At 38.2% G+C, this 18,039-nt stretch overlaps 1 protein-coding gene and 3 non-coding genes across 5 annotated transcripts; all 4 read left to right on the forward strand.

The window, feature by feature from the left end:
* Positions 1-1,460: 1,460 nt before the first annotated feature.
* Positions 1,461-17,560, forward strand: LOC122966113 (plexin domain-containing protein 1-like). Of its 2 annotated transcripts, none has more exons than XM_044330102.1 (14): positions 1,461-1,949; positions 11,307-11,473; positions 11,751-11,894; positions 15,016-15,085; positions 15,219-15,341; positions 15,432-15,550; positions 15,660-15,759; positions 15,872-15,967; positions 16,086-16,167; positions 16,249-16,309; positions 16,402-16,522; positions 16,661-16,696; positions 16,771-16,928; positions 17,020-17,560. In XM_044330102.1, exons 1-14 carry the CDS (start codon positions 1,871-1,873, stop codon positions 17,131-17,133), a joined length of 1,470 nt encoding a protein of 489 aa, XP_044186037.1. In that variant the 5' UTR covers positions 1,461-1,870; the 3' UTR covers positions 17,134-17,560. The 2 variants fall into 2 exon arrangements, with proteins under 2 accessions (XP_044186037.1, XP_044186038.1); XM_044330103.1 differs by lacking the exon at positions 1,461-1,949 and adding an exon at positions 8,630-9,129 and having other exon boundaries at positions 17,020-17,559.
* On the forward strand, positions 12,021-12,092 carry trnac-gca. Its single transcript has one exon. It is a non-coding gene; the product is annotated as a tRNA-Cys (tRNA).
* On the forward strand, positions 12,740-12,811 carry trnac-gca. Its single transcript has one exon. It is a non-coding gene; the product is annotated as a tRNA-Cys (tRNA).
* Positions 14,202-14,273, forward strand: trnac-gca. Its single transcript has one exon. It is a non-coding gene; the product is annotated as a tRNA-Cys (tRNA).
* Positions 17,561-18,039: the final 479 nt, after the last annotated feature.

Below are 18,039 nucleotides of genomic sequence, written 5' to 3' on the forward strand. Positions count from 1 at the left end.
TCAACCTTTTCTTCTAGACACATTTGAGCCTAAAGTCTATAGGCCTACTAATTCTACTAATTTAACAGATATACAAGGACATTAGGACAGTTCTTATTCTGCCATATGATGAATATATGAATGAATGAAACAATCGTACCCTGTCATAAAAGGTCTCTGCTGCAGAGATAAGCAGTGTATCTACAATAAGAAGATGATCTTCAATATATGGATATATGCTCATAAAAGAATGTTCTAATAAATGCTGTGCCATAATGATTTAATCTACAGGACATCTGTCTCTCTGACATTCGTGGTTTGTCACAAAAGATGTTTTATGTTCTGGGCGCCAGCATATGAGATGAGGTAGTAGCCTTGGATGGGTAACGAAGCTATCTTCATTATTTACAATTAGAGTTCACTCTGACCCTGTGTGCCCAAGTGTTCCCTCCTCTCAGGTTGCATGATCAGTGCTATACTATAAGTTAGTAAGTGACTGTTTCCTGTAATCCTTTAAGTTTTTGGTGAGACTGTATCCATGTATATGTTGTGCCAAAGGCTACTCTGACATCACATATTTGTTTTCAATAAACTTCGTACATACAAGTAAGAATCAACTGGAGCCTATGGAATTTCTTCATTCTCCATTAAATCCTCCATAGAGTAGCTCATTTTGTCCTTAATGTTGTCATTCAGGACATCCTCTTGATACTGAGTTGCAGTCCATTTTTGTACAATTCGTATCATCATTATAATCCACTTATATTCTCCTTTGTGATTGATATAGATAGAGATGAGGGATTAATACAGCTTTGACCTGGATTCATGCTATCAGTTCAAGAAAAGGATAAATGTTCCTAACATTACGCTCATAAAGTGTAATATTGCTTCAGAAAATAGAAAGCAATGAAAGGCTTTCCATCTTTTGTGCATTAATTGATTAAAATCAGCATAACATCTCTGTCTGAAAATTCACACTTGCTGCTGTGACACTGTCTGCTGTGTTTATGGTCTGAATTATAGGACAGGGTGCTGATTGCATTTCCAGCTGTGAATCCAATAAACGCTCTGGCAATCATTTTCTTTGCCAAGGATTCCGTGTTTGCTCTCAAAGCAGATAGGAATGATGAAAGCGGTGGCTAAGCATGGTGGCGGAGTCAGCCACAGTGCTTGTAAAGCTCGCTTTTTGTCAGTTTTACATGCCATAAAAAACAAGGCTTTTACATAACCGCTGGAAATAAAAACTGCAACAAAAATACTTTTCTGTTCCATGAGAGCTACAAAAGGATGTTGTTAGAATACAGACACAATGTTTTGGGGAGCCATAAACAGAGTTGACAAGGAATGTGCAATACCATAACTAGCTCTGATTTAAGGCCTGGCATTGTTAGCATCATGATCTCCGTGTATAATCTCAGATGTCAAATATCTCACTGCCCTTGCAGCTGGTTTGGACGAAGGGAGGCGCCATACAGCTGTTGTCCAGTGAGACTCCAGTGGATGGTCCTATTTATATTTTCATCATTCAGACTGATGGGAAAGGTGAAGGTTAGCTGTGATTCAAAGGGGGTTACTACACTGGAATCCCAAACAGAGGAGATTATTATAGATCTAGAAGCTGTGAATGTGTGTGATCTAGAAAAACATTGTGTCTTTGTAATCGCCATGGCAACGGACGAACGGCACTGAGGAGGAGAGAAGGGGTGTAGTTAGAAACAGGGTGGTGTGTGGAGAGAGCAAGATTCTTAGGGAGGAAGAGAGAGTGGTTGTGGAGTGGAAGTGGGATTCAGAGAAAAGTGTTTTTGCAAAGAGAAGAAGAGGAGGAAGAAGAGAGGACCAGAGACAAAGCAGTGGTTTTTTTATTTTATATTTGTGTCTTTTGCTGTCGAAGATGTGTCTCAGCTTGGTGATGCTGCTCCTCTGTCTCTCCCAAACAGAGTTGGCAAGAGTTTGGACTCAACAGCAAACAGGTGAGCTGTTTGTATTTTCCCTCCATCATCTTTGCTCAGTGCCTCCTGTCTGGTCACACAGATTCTAAAGTCTACAAATGTGGCAAGCCTGTCTTGCAGCTTCTCCACTTTTTTTAAATATTTTGTTGTATTAGTACTTTTACTTAATTTTCTGAAGCCTGCGTAATTAAACTTATCATGCAAACGTTTTTTGCTGTCACAGTCATGTACCCAAACTTTCCTGAACTTGGAAGAATAGTTAATGGTTTTACTAATTAATTTACATGTCAATGCTGTTTCTATTTTAACTTGCTATAAACCACAGAGGTTTAGCAGGAATCTTTATGGACCAGCAAATGGGCATGCCATGCCCTTTTCATTTTATGCACAAAAGTGAATGACCTACTTTACAATAAAGTGTACAATAAAAATACCCAATTCCACAAGCATGCAACGGAGTCCAAACAACAACCCGCAAACAGCCTGTCTCAGTTTTAAAATTAGATTTGGACTTTGTTTTTCTTCTTGCCTCCCTGCTAGAGTCTGGCACAAACTTTTTGGAGACTGTTAGCGAGAAGACATAGATTTATCAGTTACTATATATTTCTTGATATAAATGCAAGTATGTCTTTTGGGAAGCTGGAATTCGTAATAAATCTTTCCCTACATTTCACAACCGCTGGTTCTTCAGCATCAAAACAAGTTAAACCATCTAGTACTCCTACTGAGTCCAGAAGAAATCTACTGCGAAAGGATTATATTGCAGAAGAAACAGCATCACAAAGTCCTGTGCAGGAGGCACACAGATATGTGCTTGCAACATAATGGATCACTCAGTATTGACCTTGCATATCCTCCTTTCCCTTTCCTAATTTGCTCTTATCTGCCTTGTCACTCAACATTATATACTGTTCCCTTCTTAAAATATGACTCTGGTCCTAAGAGAGCCATGTACACCATCTGAACCAGACTGTAAAAACATAGACCCCCGAGCTGAAAATGAATTGTGTACCCGGTAATGACCTCAGTGTTTGGCCTCCTGTCTCTTGTTCTGCTGAGAAGTTTGCTTAACAAATAACATGAAGCTGATCCAGACATTTTGGAGCTAAGCACACTCTGGAAGAATAAGAAAGAAAGTGAAAAGGATTGTTTTGTAAGATTGAATCACAGATAAGATGTTATTGTCTGTGGATCCCAGATTGACTCTTATTTTATAAAAGTCATGTGCAATTTGACTTTTGATAGCAAAACACATGTTTTAGGAAAATTAAAGAGGCAGGAACGAAAACGGTTCTCTGCCAACAGCTGAGCAGCTTATTCTTTGAATTATGTTGTAATTTGAAACAGCGTTTGTATGGGAAATGGTTTTGGCCTGAACTATGTCCCCTTCATTAATTTCTCTTATCGGACAATGAAAAGCAGCCTCATCCACGCAGAGATTTCGTTTCACCATAACAGAAGAAAAGTGAGGCAATCAATGCACCCATGTTTTGTTAACAAGACTTGACCGAAATTGGAATGTCACTTGTTTTAATAGTTTTATTGTGAAATACAACTTTGTTACACCCTCTTAGGGATATTATCAGTTGTATTTGTCATTTTAAGATTCCCGGGTGTGCTTTAGAGCATTATTACCATGATAACTGCTTCAGTCAGCAGCTCATTTACTGGCCAAAATATATACTAAAAGAAGCCACGCCTCATCAGCTTTCTCTATTTTTAATAGTCTAATCGAAGTGAGAGTTCATTAAACATGTTACTTTTCCTCTCTCAAATACAAAGGATTTATTGAATCACCAAGACAAAAGTGTCTCTCTGTATTCAAACCTTATTATCTGTAATGAAAGCTATTCAAAAACAGGAATTGCACATCTGTAAATCAACCACAATCCTTCAAGTGAACTACACATATTTATGTGGGTGATGTTGAGGAGTCAATGCCAACTCCTTCAGCATCTGCTCAGGAAGGGTGTGTCCTCACAGTCCTCTGACCGCTCACAGAAGAAGTCAACTAAATGTCGTGGTTTGGTTGCTCCTAAAAGAGCTGGCAGAGGTCAGTTTTCTGACCAAAACATCTGCCTTTTCATTGCCTAAATTTGAAAGAATGGTGTTAATCCTTAGCTTAGTGCTTCTCTCATTGCCTCAAAAATATTAAAACTTTTACACTCTGAAATAAACTTGTCTTACACTGGATTTAGTGCAAACTTCATCTGTTTTCTTGACCAAGGGTGGTTTTACCCAATGATGTTTTTCTCACTTTGACTCACCAGCACCATTCATATTTTGGCACAGTGAGATTCTTAGGTATTATCTTCTAACCGAGGCACCACCCTGTTCTTTTCCTAGAGCAAAAGGAGAAGTACTAAACAAATTAGGACCCATCTTCACATTGACTCACTTGAGTCAATATGATGACAGATGATGAAGATGAAGACAGAGTTGACTCATTTGCTTAGGAACTGTTTTGCAATCCTTTGGATTTTTTTTTTTTCTCTTTTGTTTTGTTGGTGGGTATTTCATCATATACACAAGAATAAATAGAAAGACGGGACTGCTATAATTGTCGATGTGATTTGCATGGACCATATTACAAAATTGTGCAACTGGTAGCTCACATTACATCATAGTAAAATCTTAGTTTTGAAGTTAGTTCTCCAGTTTTGAAGATTTTACAGATATATTATTTTATAAATTATAAAATATATAAAATATATGTGTATAAAATATAAAAGTATATCCAGTATATTATTGCATATATAGAGATATATTTTATTAATTATTTAATTATTATTTAATTATTTATGTGACTACAAGGCAAATTATAGTGTTGTTATTGACTTTTATCAACATACTGTATTTCAAGGGCATATTCAAAATGTCAGATTTTAATTAATAGTATTAATTCTTTCACAACGCTTATTGTACTATTTTGTATGAATTACAAGAAATGTTGTAAGATACCTAGCAGTAGGATCAGAGTTCAGACTATGTGTTGTATTCCTGTGAGAATGGTTGGAGAAGGAGTGATTTTTTTTTTTTTTTTTGTTAGTTTAGCAGATAGACAATCTAACTCCTAACTCGTTTTGGTTATCTGCCACAAATTCTTATTCAGCATTTGCACTCCTCCCAGCTTTTATAAACCAGAATATGTTTATCTGCTACACTGCAGACCTCAACAACTGTGCGCACACCAGTTCTTCTCTTACCTCATAGATGCCATTACAGGGCGGATACAGTCCTCAACAATCGCACATCTAGGTTTAATATACGAGCTGCCCCGAACACATTGACGCACCATTTAATTGCATCAAAGGGTGGAGAGAAACATTTATGAACAAGTACAATAAACTCCTTATGAGGTCAAGACATTTGGGTTGTCACTTCAGAGACTTGTTAAATGACGCATTGTAGTTTTCGGTGGAAGAAATCAGTATTATAACTGAGTGGATGTAGAGTGATGTTAAAAGCAGGCCTCGCCAACCAATGTCCCACAAAGTCTGAACTCTGGGGGTTTGGCACAGGACATAAGGACCAACAGGCCCATGTTCCCCTCCACACTCAGTACAGAAATGTAGACATCAACATTTCCCTGACACAAGAGAAGCTGCGCTGGGTGCTGGCACCTACAAGAACTTGTTTAGAAGCGCTTGAAAATGTGGCCAAATTCAATATGTCAGATTTAATATTATGACATTTTTTTCCTTGTTTATTATCCAGATTTTTGTTAAGGCAAATACTCTGAACTAACATGAGGCTCCTTGCTTTCACCACTTTCTCCTTGCTCCTATCTGTCCAATAGAACCTTTTCTGTTGTTGCTGGAAATTCCCCATCTTCTGTTTCCCAGTTGACTCATGGTGTTCCTCAAGGGTCAATCTTGGGGCCATTGCTGTTCTCCATTACAATACTATTGTTGTACTGACATCACCCAGTTATATGTCCTAACCAAACTTACCACCTGCCTTTCTGATATCAATTGCTGGACTTCTCAAAATTTCCTCCAACTTAACGATGACGAAATGTAAATTATCTTATTTGCCACACCCAGTTCTTTCAGTCAGATAGCCCACAATCTTGGAGCCCTATCACATAACATTAAGCCATCTGCAAGAAATTTGGGGGTTTGATTCTGGCCTTTGTTTTAATGACCAAATTAGGAAGGTTGTTCAATCATGTTTCTTTCCAGTTAATTTCAAAAATTAGATCCTTCTTATCCTTTGAGGATTTACACAGGGTTGTCCAAGGCTTTTTTTTTTTCTAGATTTATGTAATGCGCTCTACACAGGTATTACTCATGTTGCCCTCTATCACCTTCAATTGGTGCTGCTAGGATTATATAACTCCAATCCAGCCTCCCTGCAATGGCTTCCCGTTCATTTTTGCATTGATCGTAAAAATTTTACGGTTGACCTTCAAGGCTTTACATGACCAGGCCCCTAATTATATAATCCTGCTTAGATTGGCTGATAGTGGCTTTCTGGTCCTGGCAGTTGACTAAGGGCTATCAGGCTTTTGCAGTCCGGGCCCCAAAAACTCTGGAACAATTTACCTGCTGTGATTAGGTTAGCTAAATCTATCACTGTTTTTAAATCTCTTCTTGAAACATTCTTTAAAAAAAAAAAAAAAAAAAAAAGGCTTTCATCTCTGTGTGAATTTTATTTTATTTCACTTTATGCATTTATATTTTATTATTATTGTCTTGTTGTACTTTATCTTGTTAGCACTTTGTAACATTGTTAAGAAAAGTGCTATTTAAATAAATGTTGTTATTATTATTTGTTTAACAATGAACATCTACAAAACTGCAGTAAAGAAGATTTAAGTTCTAGTCTATTAGTTTTCCTCATTAACACGGGCAAGTAAATGTAGTAGTAGAAGAAGGAGAGGGAGGTATGTCTGCATTCAAGTTATTTAATATGTTTACCTTGTGCTATAATGTGGGTTTGGTTACCATAATTTCTCACACCACATGAGCTACTAGGCTATATATGCCCTTCTCCCCTAGTAGCTGTAGTTATTTCAAACTTACAATGTTTTGCAAACGTCAGGACCCATCTTTATTAAAACCATTTTACTGAATGTGCATCCACATGCTTTAAATGTCCTTACCTTCATCTTTAACCAGTCTAAATGTTTCATCCTGGTGTCAAACATGCACACCCTGGGATACAACTCTGTCAGGGCAGAAGTAGATGAAAGATAAATCTCAGCCATTTCACAAGCAAATTGTTTCAAAATGAAAATCACCATTAATGCACTGCATGGGAGTTGGAATGTCATCGCAGTTTATTTGACTCAGGTGTGCTAGAACAGAGCTGGAGCAAATACTAATGGGTACATCCCAAGTCCCTTAAATTGCATCCACATTTCCCTCACTTGCGTCCTTTCCTTGCGTCTTAGTCCCTCCCACAGAGGATGCATGGAAAGGGAAACCAAGCAAGGAGAGAGGAAATGAGGAAATATGTTTTTAAAGAAATGAGACGTCCTTTCCTCTGAAGTGACACATGAAGCAACGTCAGTTTCTGATGACGACAGCAGCTGATCACAGCTGGATCAGCTGTCCGTCGGATTTGAAAGCTGTAGACTTTTGTCTGAGTTTGTGTGCTAATACTAATAATTGTGCAGTTATCACTGCCAGAGCAGCTGTTTTCTCTCTGTAGCCTGTTACCTGTTTGCCAAACACCTGCACATGAATAAAAACCTGCATTCTGTATTTATACTGAGTCCTTCTCAGAGGCACAGGAACCATTTCTACTGGCTGAATGTAGTCATATTATTTATTCATTGTGTGCGGCTGTATTTATTGATATTCTGATTGTGAATTCATCATTTAATAACCTAGAATATGATTAGGCTGTCTTTTGAACAAACAAAATTATCTATTAGGCTAAATGTTTCAGGAACAAACTCAACGTCCAGGATTTTTAAGCCTCACATGTGAGTGGAGATGACAATTATTATTAAGTAAAATATAAATGTGTTTAAAATTTGTTTCTTGCTGACAGAGACTCTCCCTGACTTCAATTTTATCCATAATAACAAATAATGGGGGGAATAACAGCTCATAAAGAGAAAAATCTTACCAATAAATGAAGAAGATTGTTTATGGTTCTTTTGTTGTTCAGACCAACAATTCAATTTAACATTCAATAGTGGTATATTCCTTGGGGAAGTTCACAATACTAAGAATAAATGCTTGAATAAGTATTACAAACTATAATTCTCCCCCAAGGAAGATTCCTTTGGGCTTCACTTCATGGAGAAATGAATTTGCAGAAAATTTGACTAGATGGGGACAAAGTTTGTCTTAGAAATTAAGTTAAAGAGGTATCCTTTAAAAATAGCATTGAATATATCCAGCAAAAAAGACATTAGAGAGATTTAGAATTAATATTGAATATTATTGCAATTTCTATGGACTAGAAGAAACAATCTGTCATATGTTTTATCACTGTATATACAGTATATACCAGAATATTTTGGGAGGATGTTCCGCATTATATAAGAAGGAAAACTGGGCAAATGATCCAATTTCAGGATAAAGACATGTTTATATGTCTTGAAGGTAATGAGAAGGAAAAATATATTATTATTATTATTATTATTATTATGATTATAATGATTATTATTATTATTATTTGTATAGTTACTCTTACTATTAGGAAACTTCACATTCACAAGAAGAGATAGGCTTACTCCAAACCAAATCTTGGACATCTTTATCAATACTGCATCAATATAGCACCACAATTAGAGACCTTAAGAATAATAACTAATTGTGTTGTTGATAAGTTTCTCATGGACCAGTAATAAGTTATTTTGAATTTGTATTACTTTTCTTGCTTTTTTTCTTGTAACTTTGCATATATAACCCTGGTACGGACAGTTTTGTGTGTATATATTGTTAATGTACATGTGTTCTTTAAAATTCTCCATGTGCGATTCTTTTTCTAGGACGGCGAGGTCATGACCCGCCCAACTCTGCCTCTGATGGGTTTACCCTGATATTCTTACCCTGACCTAGCCAATCTCACTCCTCATACCTGAAGCTAACCGACGAAGGCAACGAGTACTAACCAATCAGAGGCGAGTAGGGCAGATCATGACTTCACCGTCCTAGGATAGAAAAATTGGCTGTTCTTAAGTCTATATGGCTGAGTCAACTTTGTAGTAATGCTAAACTTACAACACGGAGATAAAAACGTGTGTACACTTACCCTGTTAATTTTAAAATGCAAATACTTCAACAGCAGTGTCTGAATTTTGTTAACTTTGAAGGAAAGCCTTTCTCCTTCAGCTAAGGGGCAGACCGGTCTGCTAGCTATGTTAGCTAGCGTTAGCATGAGTTGGGGAGCAAGCAAAACACCTTTACACACATAATGACAGAAGATTGACAACTTTAAATCGACGGTTAACAGGTGTTTGAGTTTAGGCTTTTTAACCGAACCACTGATAGATCCGGTCGAGTCACCCTGCTCAGTTTAATCTGCTCAGTTGCCAACAGTCCCGACACGAAAACACCGGAGCAACAGAGACCAACTCTTCGCGGCAGCCAGGCTGACCACGGCAGGACATTCACGGCGTTTCTGACGGGAAACTGAACATAACGGAGTGATTCTCTTGGCTTTTTTGTATGTTGTTCGTAAACGTTCCCAGCGCCATTCAAAAAACCCTCCCGTAGTTTACTGAAAGCCAGAGACAGAAAACAGCAAACGTTAAGTACAGGAGGTCGCCCTTACTTAGGGTTAGATGAGACACCCCGCGAAAGAAATCAGTGCCACCGGGGTTTATATAAGCTGCGTGACGTCATCCAGCGTGTCCCGTAATGTGCCGAAAAGAAATCGCAATCCCCAACAATCACCGTAATGTCCTTAAAAGACAAACGACAAAAGTCATAAATCCTACAAATAGATCCTCAAAAATATAATAGATTGTTGTTATGCAAACAATAAATAGTTTTAGCCACACATATATCATACATTTGTTTGTCATTATGAAATCTGGAAGTGATTGTTATAGGCACACTTAAACGTTTTTATCACCTGCTTGTGGAAAAAATAGGAAGTGTGATTGGTAAACACTGACTCTTTATTTTTTTTAACGAAGCTGTAAAATCTAAAAAATAAAAAAAACATTTTGTGGGAGCCAAATGTATTTCTGAAATTTGCTGAAATCGCAGTCTTCTGGAATAATTTATTAATTACATAGTCTGTAATCTTTTTATTTTACACAACACACTATGAGATTGTTAAGAAAAGTCCAAGAAATGTAAAAGCATTGCTTACGTGTTATGTTTCTTACATAGCATATTTACTGCATAGCATATTTGCCTAAAACAACAAGGAAAACATTTAGTTTTAATTATACAGAAATCAATTTTTATTTGAACTGACTTAGAGTGGGCAGTTCATTAGATAAGCAAGCATATTTGCCTAAAACAACAAGAAAAACATGAAATTTTAATTATACAGCGATCAATTTTATATGAACTGACTTCGAGTGGGCAGTTCAATTGATAAATATTTTTGCAGACTATCCCACACAAAAAAGTCCTTAAAAAGCTTTCTAGGCAAACATTGTCAGTGTTTGTATACCATCAGCAGCAATTACTTTTAGGAGCTCATTCTGTACGGTTTTAAATCTACAGCTGTGTCCATGACTGAGGTTGTGCAAGGACCAAGATTCCTGCAGGTTCAAATCCAAGTCTTGGTATAAATGTACCAGCAGTCATCCATTTTCCACACTCCATAGAAAATCATAGTTTGGTGCTAAAATAAACTCCCAACATCAACTGGAAAGTAATCCTCAGTGTGGCTTTGAATCCTAGAGTCTATTCTATTCTATGCTTTCAATATGCGCTTTGAATGAAAGACAAGTCATCAGTTAAAACAACCAAAACTTTAAAACAAAACATACCTACCCCAGTTTGCTTACACATACATGGTTTACATTGTTTGTAGGATTTGACAGTTCCCTCCGAGCACCAGTAAATATGCATTTGTATTGTTTTTGTCTCTATTCAACAATGGTTCAAACTGACAAGGCTAAGACTGACAATATCAAAAGCAAATTGTAATTTCTCATTTGGCTGAGTGACTAAGCTCTGAGCCACAACTGTAAACATCATTCTCAACAGTTTGAATAAAACTGGCATCAGAAATGTTTGCCTGCAGTGTGTGGCACCGCAGGGTAAAACAAAAGCTTTGCTGTGTTACCTTTTGTTTTTTTCATATTGAAATGGGAGAGTAGGAATAAATGGATTTACAATTTGAAATGCATGAATGCAAGTGCTTATGCATCACATCCCACAATAGCTGTTATGTACTTTAACACGATGACCAGCAAAACATACTAAACCGATATGCATAATTTTTTAACAGACGATTGGTACAGTGTGATCTCACAGCAACATGAAGAGTCAACCAGAGATGACAGTCACACTCACAGAACCCAAAGGTCATCTTCAGGCCATGCTAGGACAAGCAGGGCAGTCCAGGGTGGAGAGCTAACCATCAACACGCTGCCAGACAACATGACACGCGTAGTGGTGAGTGCCATGCCACAGCGTTTCATATGACTGTAATGGTTTGTGGCAGTTATATTATGTTTTTGGCTTTTAACATGTTGGATTTTGTTTTAGTTGGAGTTAAACACTGCCCTCTTTTGGAAAGTAAAATGTACTCTTTTCCACTCTCTTGGAGAAGCATACGGCAGCATATGATTTAACTGTGTTCACTGTGACTTCTTGATGCCTGTATGACACGCTCTGTGAACACAGTCACATCATTACAAGCACCGATTCTCTGTGTTTTTCTGTCTGGAAGGAGGATTCTGGCAAATATTATACATGGCGTAGTTTTGGCCCCGAGGACCAACGCACACAGGAACTATGGGTAGACATGAGTGACATCCGGCATGGCCAAGTCAGAGTCCATGGCATTCTGTCAAATTCATACAAACAGGCTGTGGTGAGTCTCACACACAAAAAATACATGTACTTTTTTGCTATCTTTGCAAGATATTCATTAAAAAAAATCCAATGTATATTGTTTTATCACCAGGCCATCAATAAGTAGTGTGTTTTATTGTGTACAGGGGGTATAGCTCAGTGGTAGAGCATTTGACTGCAGATCAAGAGGTCCCCAGTTCAAATCTGGGTGCCCCCTATAGTGATAAGCTCAAGTTGGTTGTGCTAAATCAGTAAACCTCTATTTAAAATCTTTAGAATAGATAAAAACACTGATTCTTTGTCAACAGAGAGAAGCTTCACATGATAGTCAACCATGACAATCAACACACCAGATGCACAAATGCTGCTTTCATTGTAAAACTCATCTTTCATATGTATTTGTCAAGATATTAGCAGTGAGAAAATGGTCCTTGTCGGGGGTTATAGCTCAATGAGAGCATTTGACTGCAGATCAAGACGTCCCCAGTTCAACTCTGGGTGCCCCTTACTTCTAAAAATGTCCAGTCTGTGTTATACTAACATGGCTGCATTTAAAGTCTTCTTGTGGGAAGTAGTGTAAGAAAGTGCAAACTTGCTATAATATATAAACAAACTGCAAGGTTTGTGTGCTTTTAAACCCATCTTTTCTATATCCTTGGTCAGACAACAAAGTGCTGAATTGCAACACTACAGCAAATATAAGTACACAAACAATCTCTGGCTCTTCACTTTTCAAAGGAGGGAAGCCTACATTTTACCCCTCACATTATAAATTGATCTTTTTGTGATAAATCGTTGATAAACATTTTATTGATATGGTCATTTACCAGCCTATCAATAAGAATCAATTACTAGTTTGTGAAAGGGGGTATAGCTCAGTGGTAGAGCATTTGACTGCAGATCAAGAGGTCCCCAGTTCAAATCTGGGTGCCCCCTGAAATTGAAACAGTTGTCTTTATAGTGGTCCACCATAGTGTAAATCTCTCCACATACACCAGTATTTGACCATTTGAAAATGTGTCATTACTATGTCTTTGGTGAGATAAAGTGCTAAAAAAAAACAAACAACAATACTGCAGAATTGCTGACTCTTTAAAGGAAATAATCCAGAATCTTACCGCCATATTATGTGAATGACAACAAAACACGCGTAATGTAAATACATGCACCAATCTTTTCACCTACTGTTTATCCATATGGTAATTTACCAGGCCGTCAGTGAAGAACATATAGGGGGGTGTAGCTCATTTGACTGCAGATCAAGAGGTCCCCAGTTCAAATGTGGGTGCCCCCTTTGAGCAAGCATTCAACACATGTCCCACTAATGTAGTTGTGATAAAAAAAAATGTTCAACCATTTTGATAACAAAAGTCATCTTTCATTTATGTCCTTGATGAGATATAGCACTAAAGTGCAACACTGCACTGCAGCATTTGCAAGTACACAGGCAAATACACGTAGATGATTTATTTGTCAAAGGAAAAAAGCCTGAAATCTTATCCTTCACATTTTATGTGAGACCAAGGCTGAGTGGAGTTCAATCTGAAGCATGCAGTCACACTGCCAAGGGAGTTAAAGGACTGGGAAATGTTGGTACATGTCAAAAGCCACAGACCTGCCAGAGGCTGTCAGCACCTGCCCGTTCTGGACCTTTAAAGTCCAACACCTGGCACCTGTATAATACACTTGGCTCACTTTAATCCAGAAAGATTTGGTGGATTAGTTACAGGAAAGAAAAAATCCTGTACAATGAAAAAGTTGCCGCGGCAAAACACTAATGGGTAAATCTCAAGATTTTCCAAGTGGAAATTGGAGTGCTTTAGCTTTGTAGCAACATCCAATCTAGGTTACACTGTTGGAGAAACAACAGTTGTTACATTTTTCAGTGCTTACATCAGGTTGTAAAAGGATGAAGCTAAGAAGCAAAATGTGCTCGAGACAGGTGTCTGTAGTATATTATGATAGTAAAACTGGACTCATGGGTCGTCATCTTCATCAGTGGTTACAACACGGTCAGTTGTCCCATTTTCCTTATTAATCTTGATAGTGATAATATGCATTATGAAAATGAGTCTCTGTGGTGTTGTAGATAACAGTTATTTAGCAGATTATATGTTTTGGGAAATTCACACCCAGTAACCGCAGCCAAGTTGTGTCTATGCTTTAACTTGATCCTTGCAAAAGAGTTACATCACACTGTGTATTGGGAAAAAATGTTTATCAGAGACAGGGTGACTGCTAAATTGGAGGCAGAGTCTGCTAGTGACCACAGGTGCATATCCCTGTACAAACTATACTGATAAGGCCAACCTCAACAGCAGCCCAGGGGGGTATAGCTCAGTGGTAGAGCATTTGACTGCAGATCAAGAGGTCCCCGGTTCAAATCCGGGTGCCCCCTTCCTTATATACAAAGGTCAACACTAATTAAGTTAAATAGATCACATTAGGTTAGTGGGCTTTCACATCTATGGCTTAGTCTGATAGTAATGAAGGTATGACAGTTCAATTTAAAAGTGTGCACATACAGCTGATAGAGTTACTACATGAGCGAGAATGTTGCTCATGTCATGTCACATGTAAATAAAACAAAAAGAGCTTTTTCCCAGACATGTTAGCATTTTGCAGCTTTTTTATTCTACCTCAGAGCAACTCAAACTCGCTCTGCCTCGTCCTCCTTTAGGAGCTGATTAGGATGCTTAGCAGCACTGCAGAACAGCAACTTAAAACATAACCTCAAAACAGGAGGCTGCAATCTGGTGCATTGTAGCTTTAGTTTACTTCCACAAAGCATTATTGAAAATGTTTTTTTTTTTTTTTGTTAAATATCTTTACTTGTCTTTTACTTTAGATGGACAAACATTATAAAATGACATGTGTAAGGGAAGATTATTACAGAACAGAACGATCTGAACAAACCTGGGAGGTTTATCAAAAGATCCACTTAAGTGAAATATATCTTCTAGCTATAGAGCATTGAGCAGCTTTAATATGTGGGGTTTAAGATTCAGTGAAGATCAATGCAATCCAAGAATACCAGATTTTTACCAAATATTTCAGACATTTCTTTAAAAACCTTTTGAATGATAAAAAAAAATGCTGTATGTTAAAATATTTCTCTCTTCTACTTTCTCTCTTTGCAGAGGGTTGCCCTGTCATTTGACTTTCCCTTTTATGGACATTACCTGAGGCAGATTACCATAGCAACAGGAGGTACATTTTCATTTTCTAACAGATGTTCAAGTGACCTTTTCAAGCATATGTTCAGAGCGGAGAAGTGTTTTTGCAATGTAACAGGTCGTACAGTACACAAGTCTTACATATTTGTCCATCTGGCCATTTTCAGGGTTTATCTTTACAGGGGACATTACTCACCGTATGCTGACGACAACACAGTACATCGCCCCTCTAATGGCTAATTTTGACCCCAGCTACTCCAAAGAATCCACTGTGCAATACCTGGATAATGGTGAAGTACCTCCTGATATTTTAACATGTCACTGATCCTTAGATTGTCTGATGTTTTATTCGACTCCTGTTCGGCATCCACTGTCTTCAGGTAAGGTGTTTGTGGTCCAGTGGGAGCGGGTCAGACTCCTAGGCAAAGAGTCAGAAGGGGCCTTTACCTTTCAGGCTACGCTTTACAAAACAGGAGCCATCACGTTCAGCTACCGAGATGTGAGACACAACCTCTACTCTCTGCTCTTTGTAGCGTTCTCAAAGCTGTTCACATCATTTTCCTTCTCATTGCATTATTCAAATGGGCATCTTTTTGTCTGTTTACCAGATACCGCTGTCATTAGACGTGATCAGTTCAGCTCAGCATCCAGTGAAGGTGGGTTTGTCTGATGCCTTCATGGTCACGTCAGCCTCTTCTCAATCACCAGGTAAGCAATAATGTTCATGCCTGTTCTCTTAGATGTAGCACGACCATCCAAACACATAATCGGTCTTCAGTAAACCTTCAGGTACCTAACCCTGTGATATCTCTAAGTACAGATGCCCAGCGGCGGATGATTTACGAGTACCACAGGGCTGAGATAAACACCACAAAGATCACCAACTACTCTGCTGTCGAGTTCACCCCACTGCCTAGTAAGGGATCTATGTCCATATTAAATAAGTGGAAATACATTTAAAAGATGTGTTTTTGCATGCATCGACACTCCTAAATACCTACAGTATTTTCATGCTTGACTCTCCCTCTCTTCAGCCTGCCTGCAACACAACAACTGTGAGCTCTGCCACTCATCCAACCAAACTTCTGGCTGTAGTTGGTGCAATGTACTCCAGAGGTTAGTTCAGCACCTTGCTGGGCCCCGATGTTAATATAGTGCAGTTTAAACCCCTATCCATACACTTCTTGTGTGTTTTAGGTGTTCAGATGGCATGGATAGACACAGACAGGAATGGCTGGACTATGCCTGTTCAGAAGAGGTACTGCTGGATGTCAAGAATGAATACCTGTTGATTTGTTATTATAAATGTGTCATAATTTGAATTTATCTATCCTTCTATTAAATGGACAGAGTAAAGATGCAACCTGTGAGGATTACTTCAGGGGTGACAGTTCCATCGGCCCCTCTATCACACCAGAGATGGAGGATGTGACCTCTTTGACTCCTCTACAAAACGGCTGTGAAAGTGATGGTAAGGCTGTGTCATTTTCTGTGTCGAAGCAATGTACAGTCAATAAAAGCTGCAGGTTACAAACTCTGCAGTATATCATCATAATGCAAATGTTTTTTTTTCTTAAGTATGGATGCTGTGCTTTTTTTCTACCTTCAGATTACACCAAATGTCATATATTCAAGACTGGCAGTGGTGAGTTAATACTTGTATGAGTCATTATGGTTAAGGTATATGAAGGAATTTTTAACCATGTATCTTCCATACAGATGTGAAGACAGATTCTTCAACCACGAGTGAAGGGTTGGCTAACTCAGGAGTGATAGCCGGCATAGCAGCCGCTCTGGTGTTACTCTTAGCTCTGACAGTAGTAGCCCTTTACATCAACTACCATCCCACAGCTGCATCACCACTTTACCTCATCCAGGTGAGCACAGAATATGTCCTACACCAACCCCGATTGTTGATGTTCGTCCACATCAAATATATCATTTCTTTTACTTGATTTTTTTTTTCAGCGACGCAAGAACTACTGGCCTTCCTTTAAGTTTCAGAAGCAACAATCTGGTTACACAGAAGTAGAGGGAGAAGGCCACGAGAGGGACAGCATCGTTGAAGCTGGGCCATGTTGAAACCGTAAATGCGACCGTGGATGAACAAGATATTTGCATTGAACTGATTTCTCCAAACATTCAAACATTTACTTTTCCAAACCAGTTAAACTTTAACATTCAGTTATGATTGTTTTTCAAGTGGTTTATCATCTCATGATGACACACTGTTGCAGCAGTTTCTGTATATTATAGTTGAATGTTATATGATGTTAAATGATTTCATTTGAAATTGCTATCTCTTTTTGAATAAACTATTGTTGCATTCACATCTTTTTAAATAAATCAAATTTGACTGCAATAAACTGTGAATTGCATGCCAATGGCTGGACAACTTTAGCAATAAGGAAGTTCAGTGAGACACATCAACTATGCTGTTTTACATCAAACAAATAAAGATCTGGATGTGCTTCAGTTTCAGTTTCTGCTGCTTTTGACTGTGAAGTTGATCTTTTTAAGCTCCACCTCTGCTTTTGCAACACTGCGGTGTAGTATGCAGCTTCTGATCAGTATCCCAGCTTGCAAGGCTTATGTTTTAGTGTTTTATGTCAGGTTCCACATGATGAAAGGTTTGCAAACAAAACAACAAAATGTTGCAGCCACGTTAAACGAGGAAATATCAGCTATGTATATGCAGACAGTACAATTATTTTGTCAGCAGGTGTCAGCCTAACCAAATGTATCACATGGACATCAAGTAGGACATGCAGTGAACGTGGCAGATGTGTAAAAATGTGATTTAAGATCACTCGTCTGGTAAAGCCCCCCCAAAAACCGCAGCAATAGAGGTGATCGCATAAGTTTGCCATGCAAGCACAGATGGAGAAAGGACAGATTTATTGGACGTGCACAAGCTGGATTCATTGACAGAGACGCAAATTTTTAGATCGTGTTGCTTGACAAGAACTTTTCCGCACACAAGTACTG

The sequence above is a fragment of the Thunnus albacares genome, chromosome 17, assembly GCF_914725855.1.
Source record: "Thunnus albacares chromosome 17, fThuAlb1.1, whole genome shotgun sequence".
In the NCBI taxonomy this organism is placed as follows: domain Eukaryota; kingdom Metazoa; phylum Chordata; class Actinopteri; order Scombriformes; family Scombridae; genus Thunnus; species Thunnus albacares.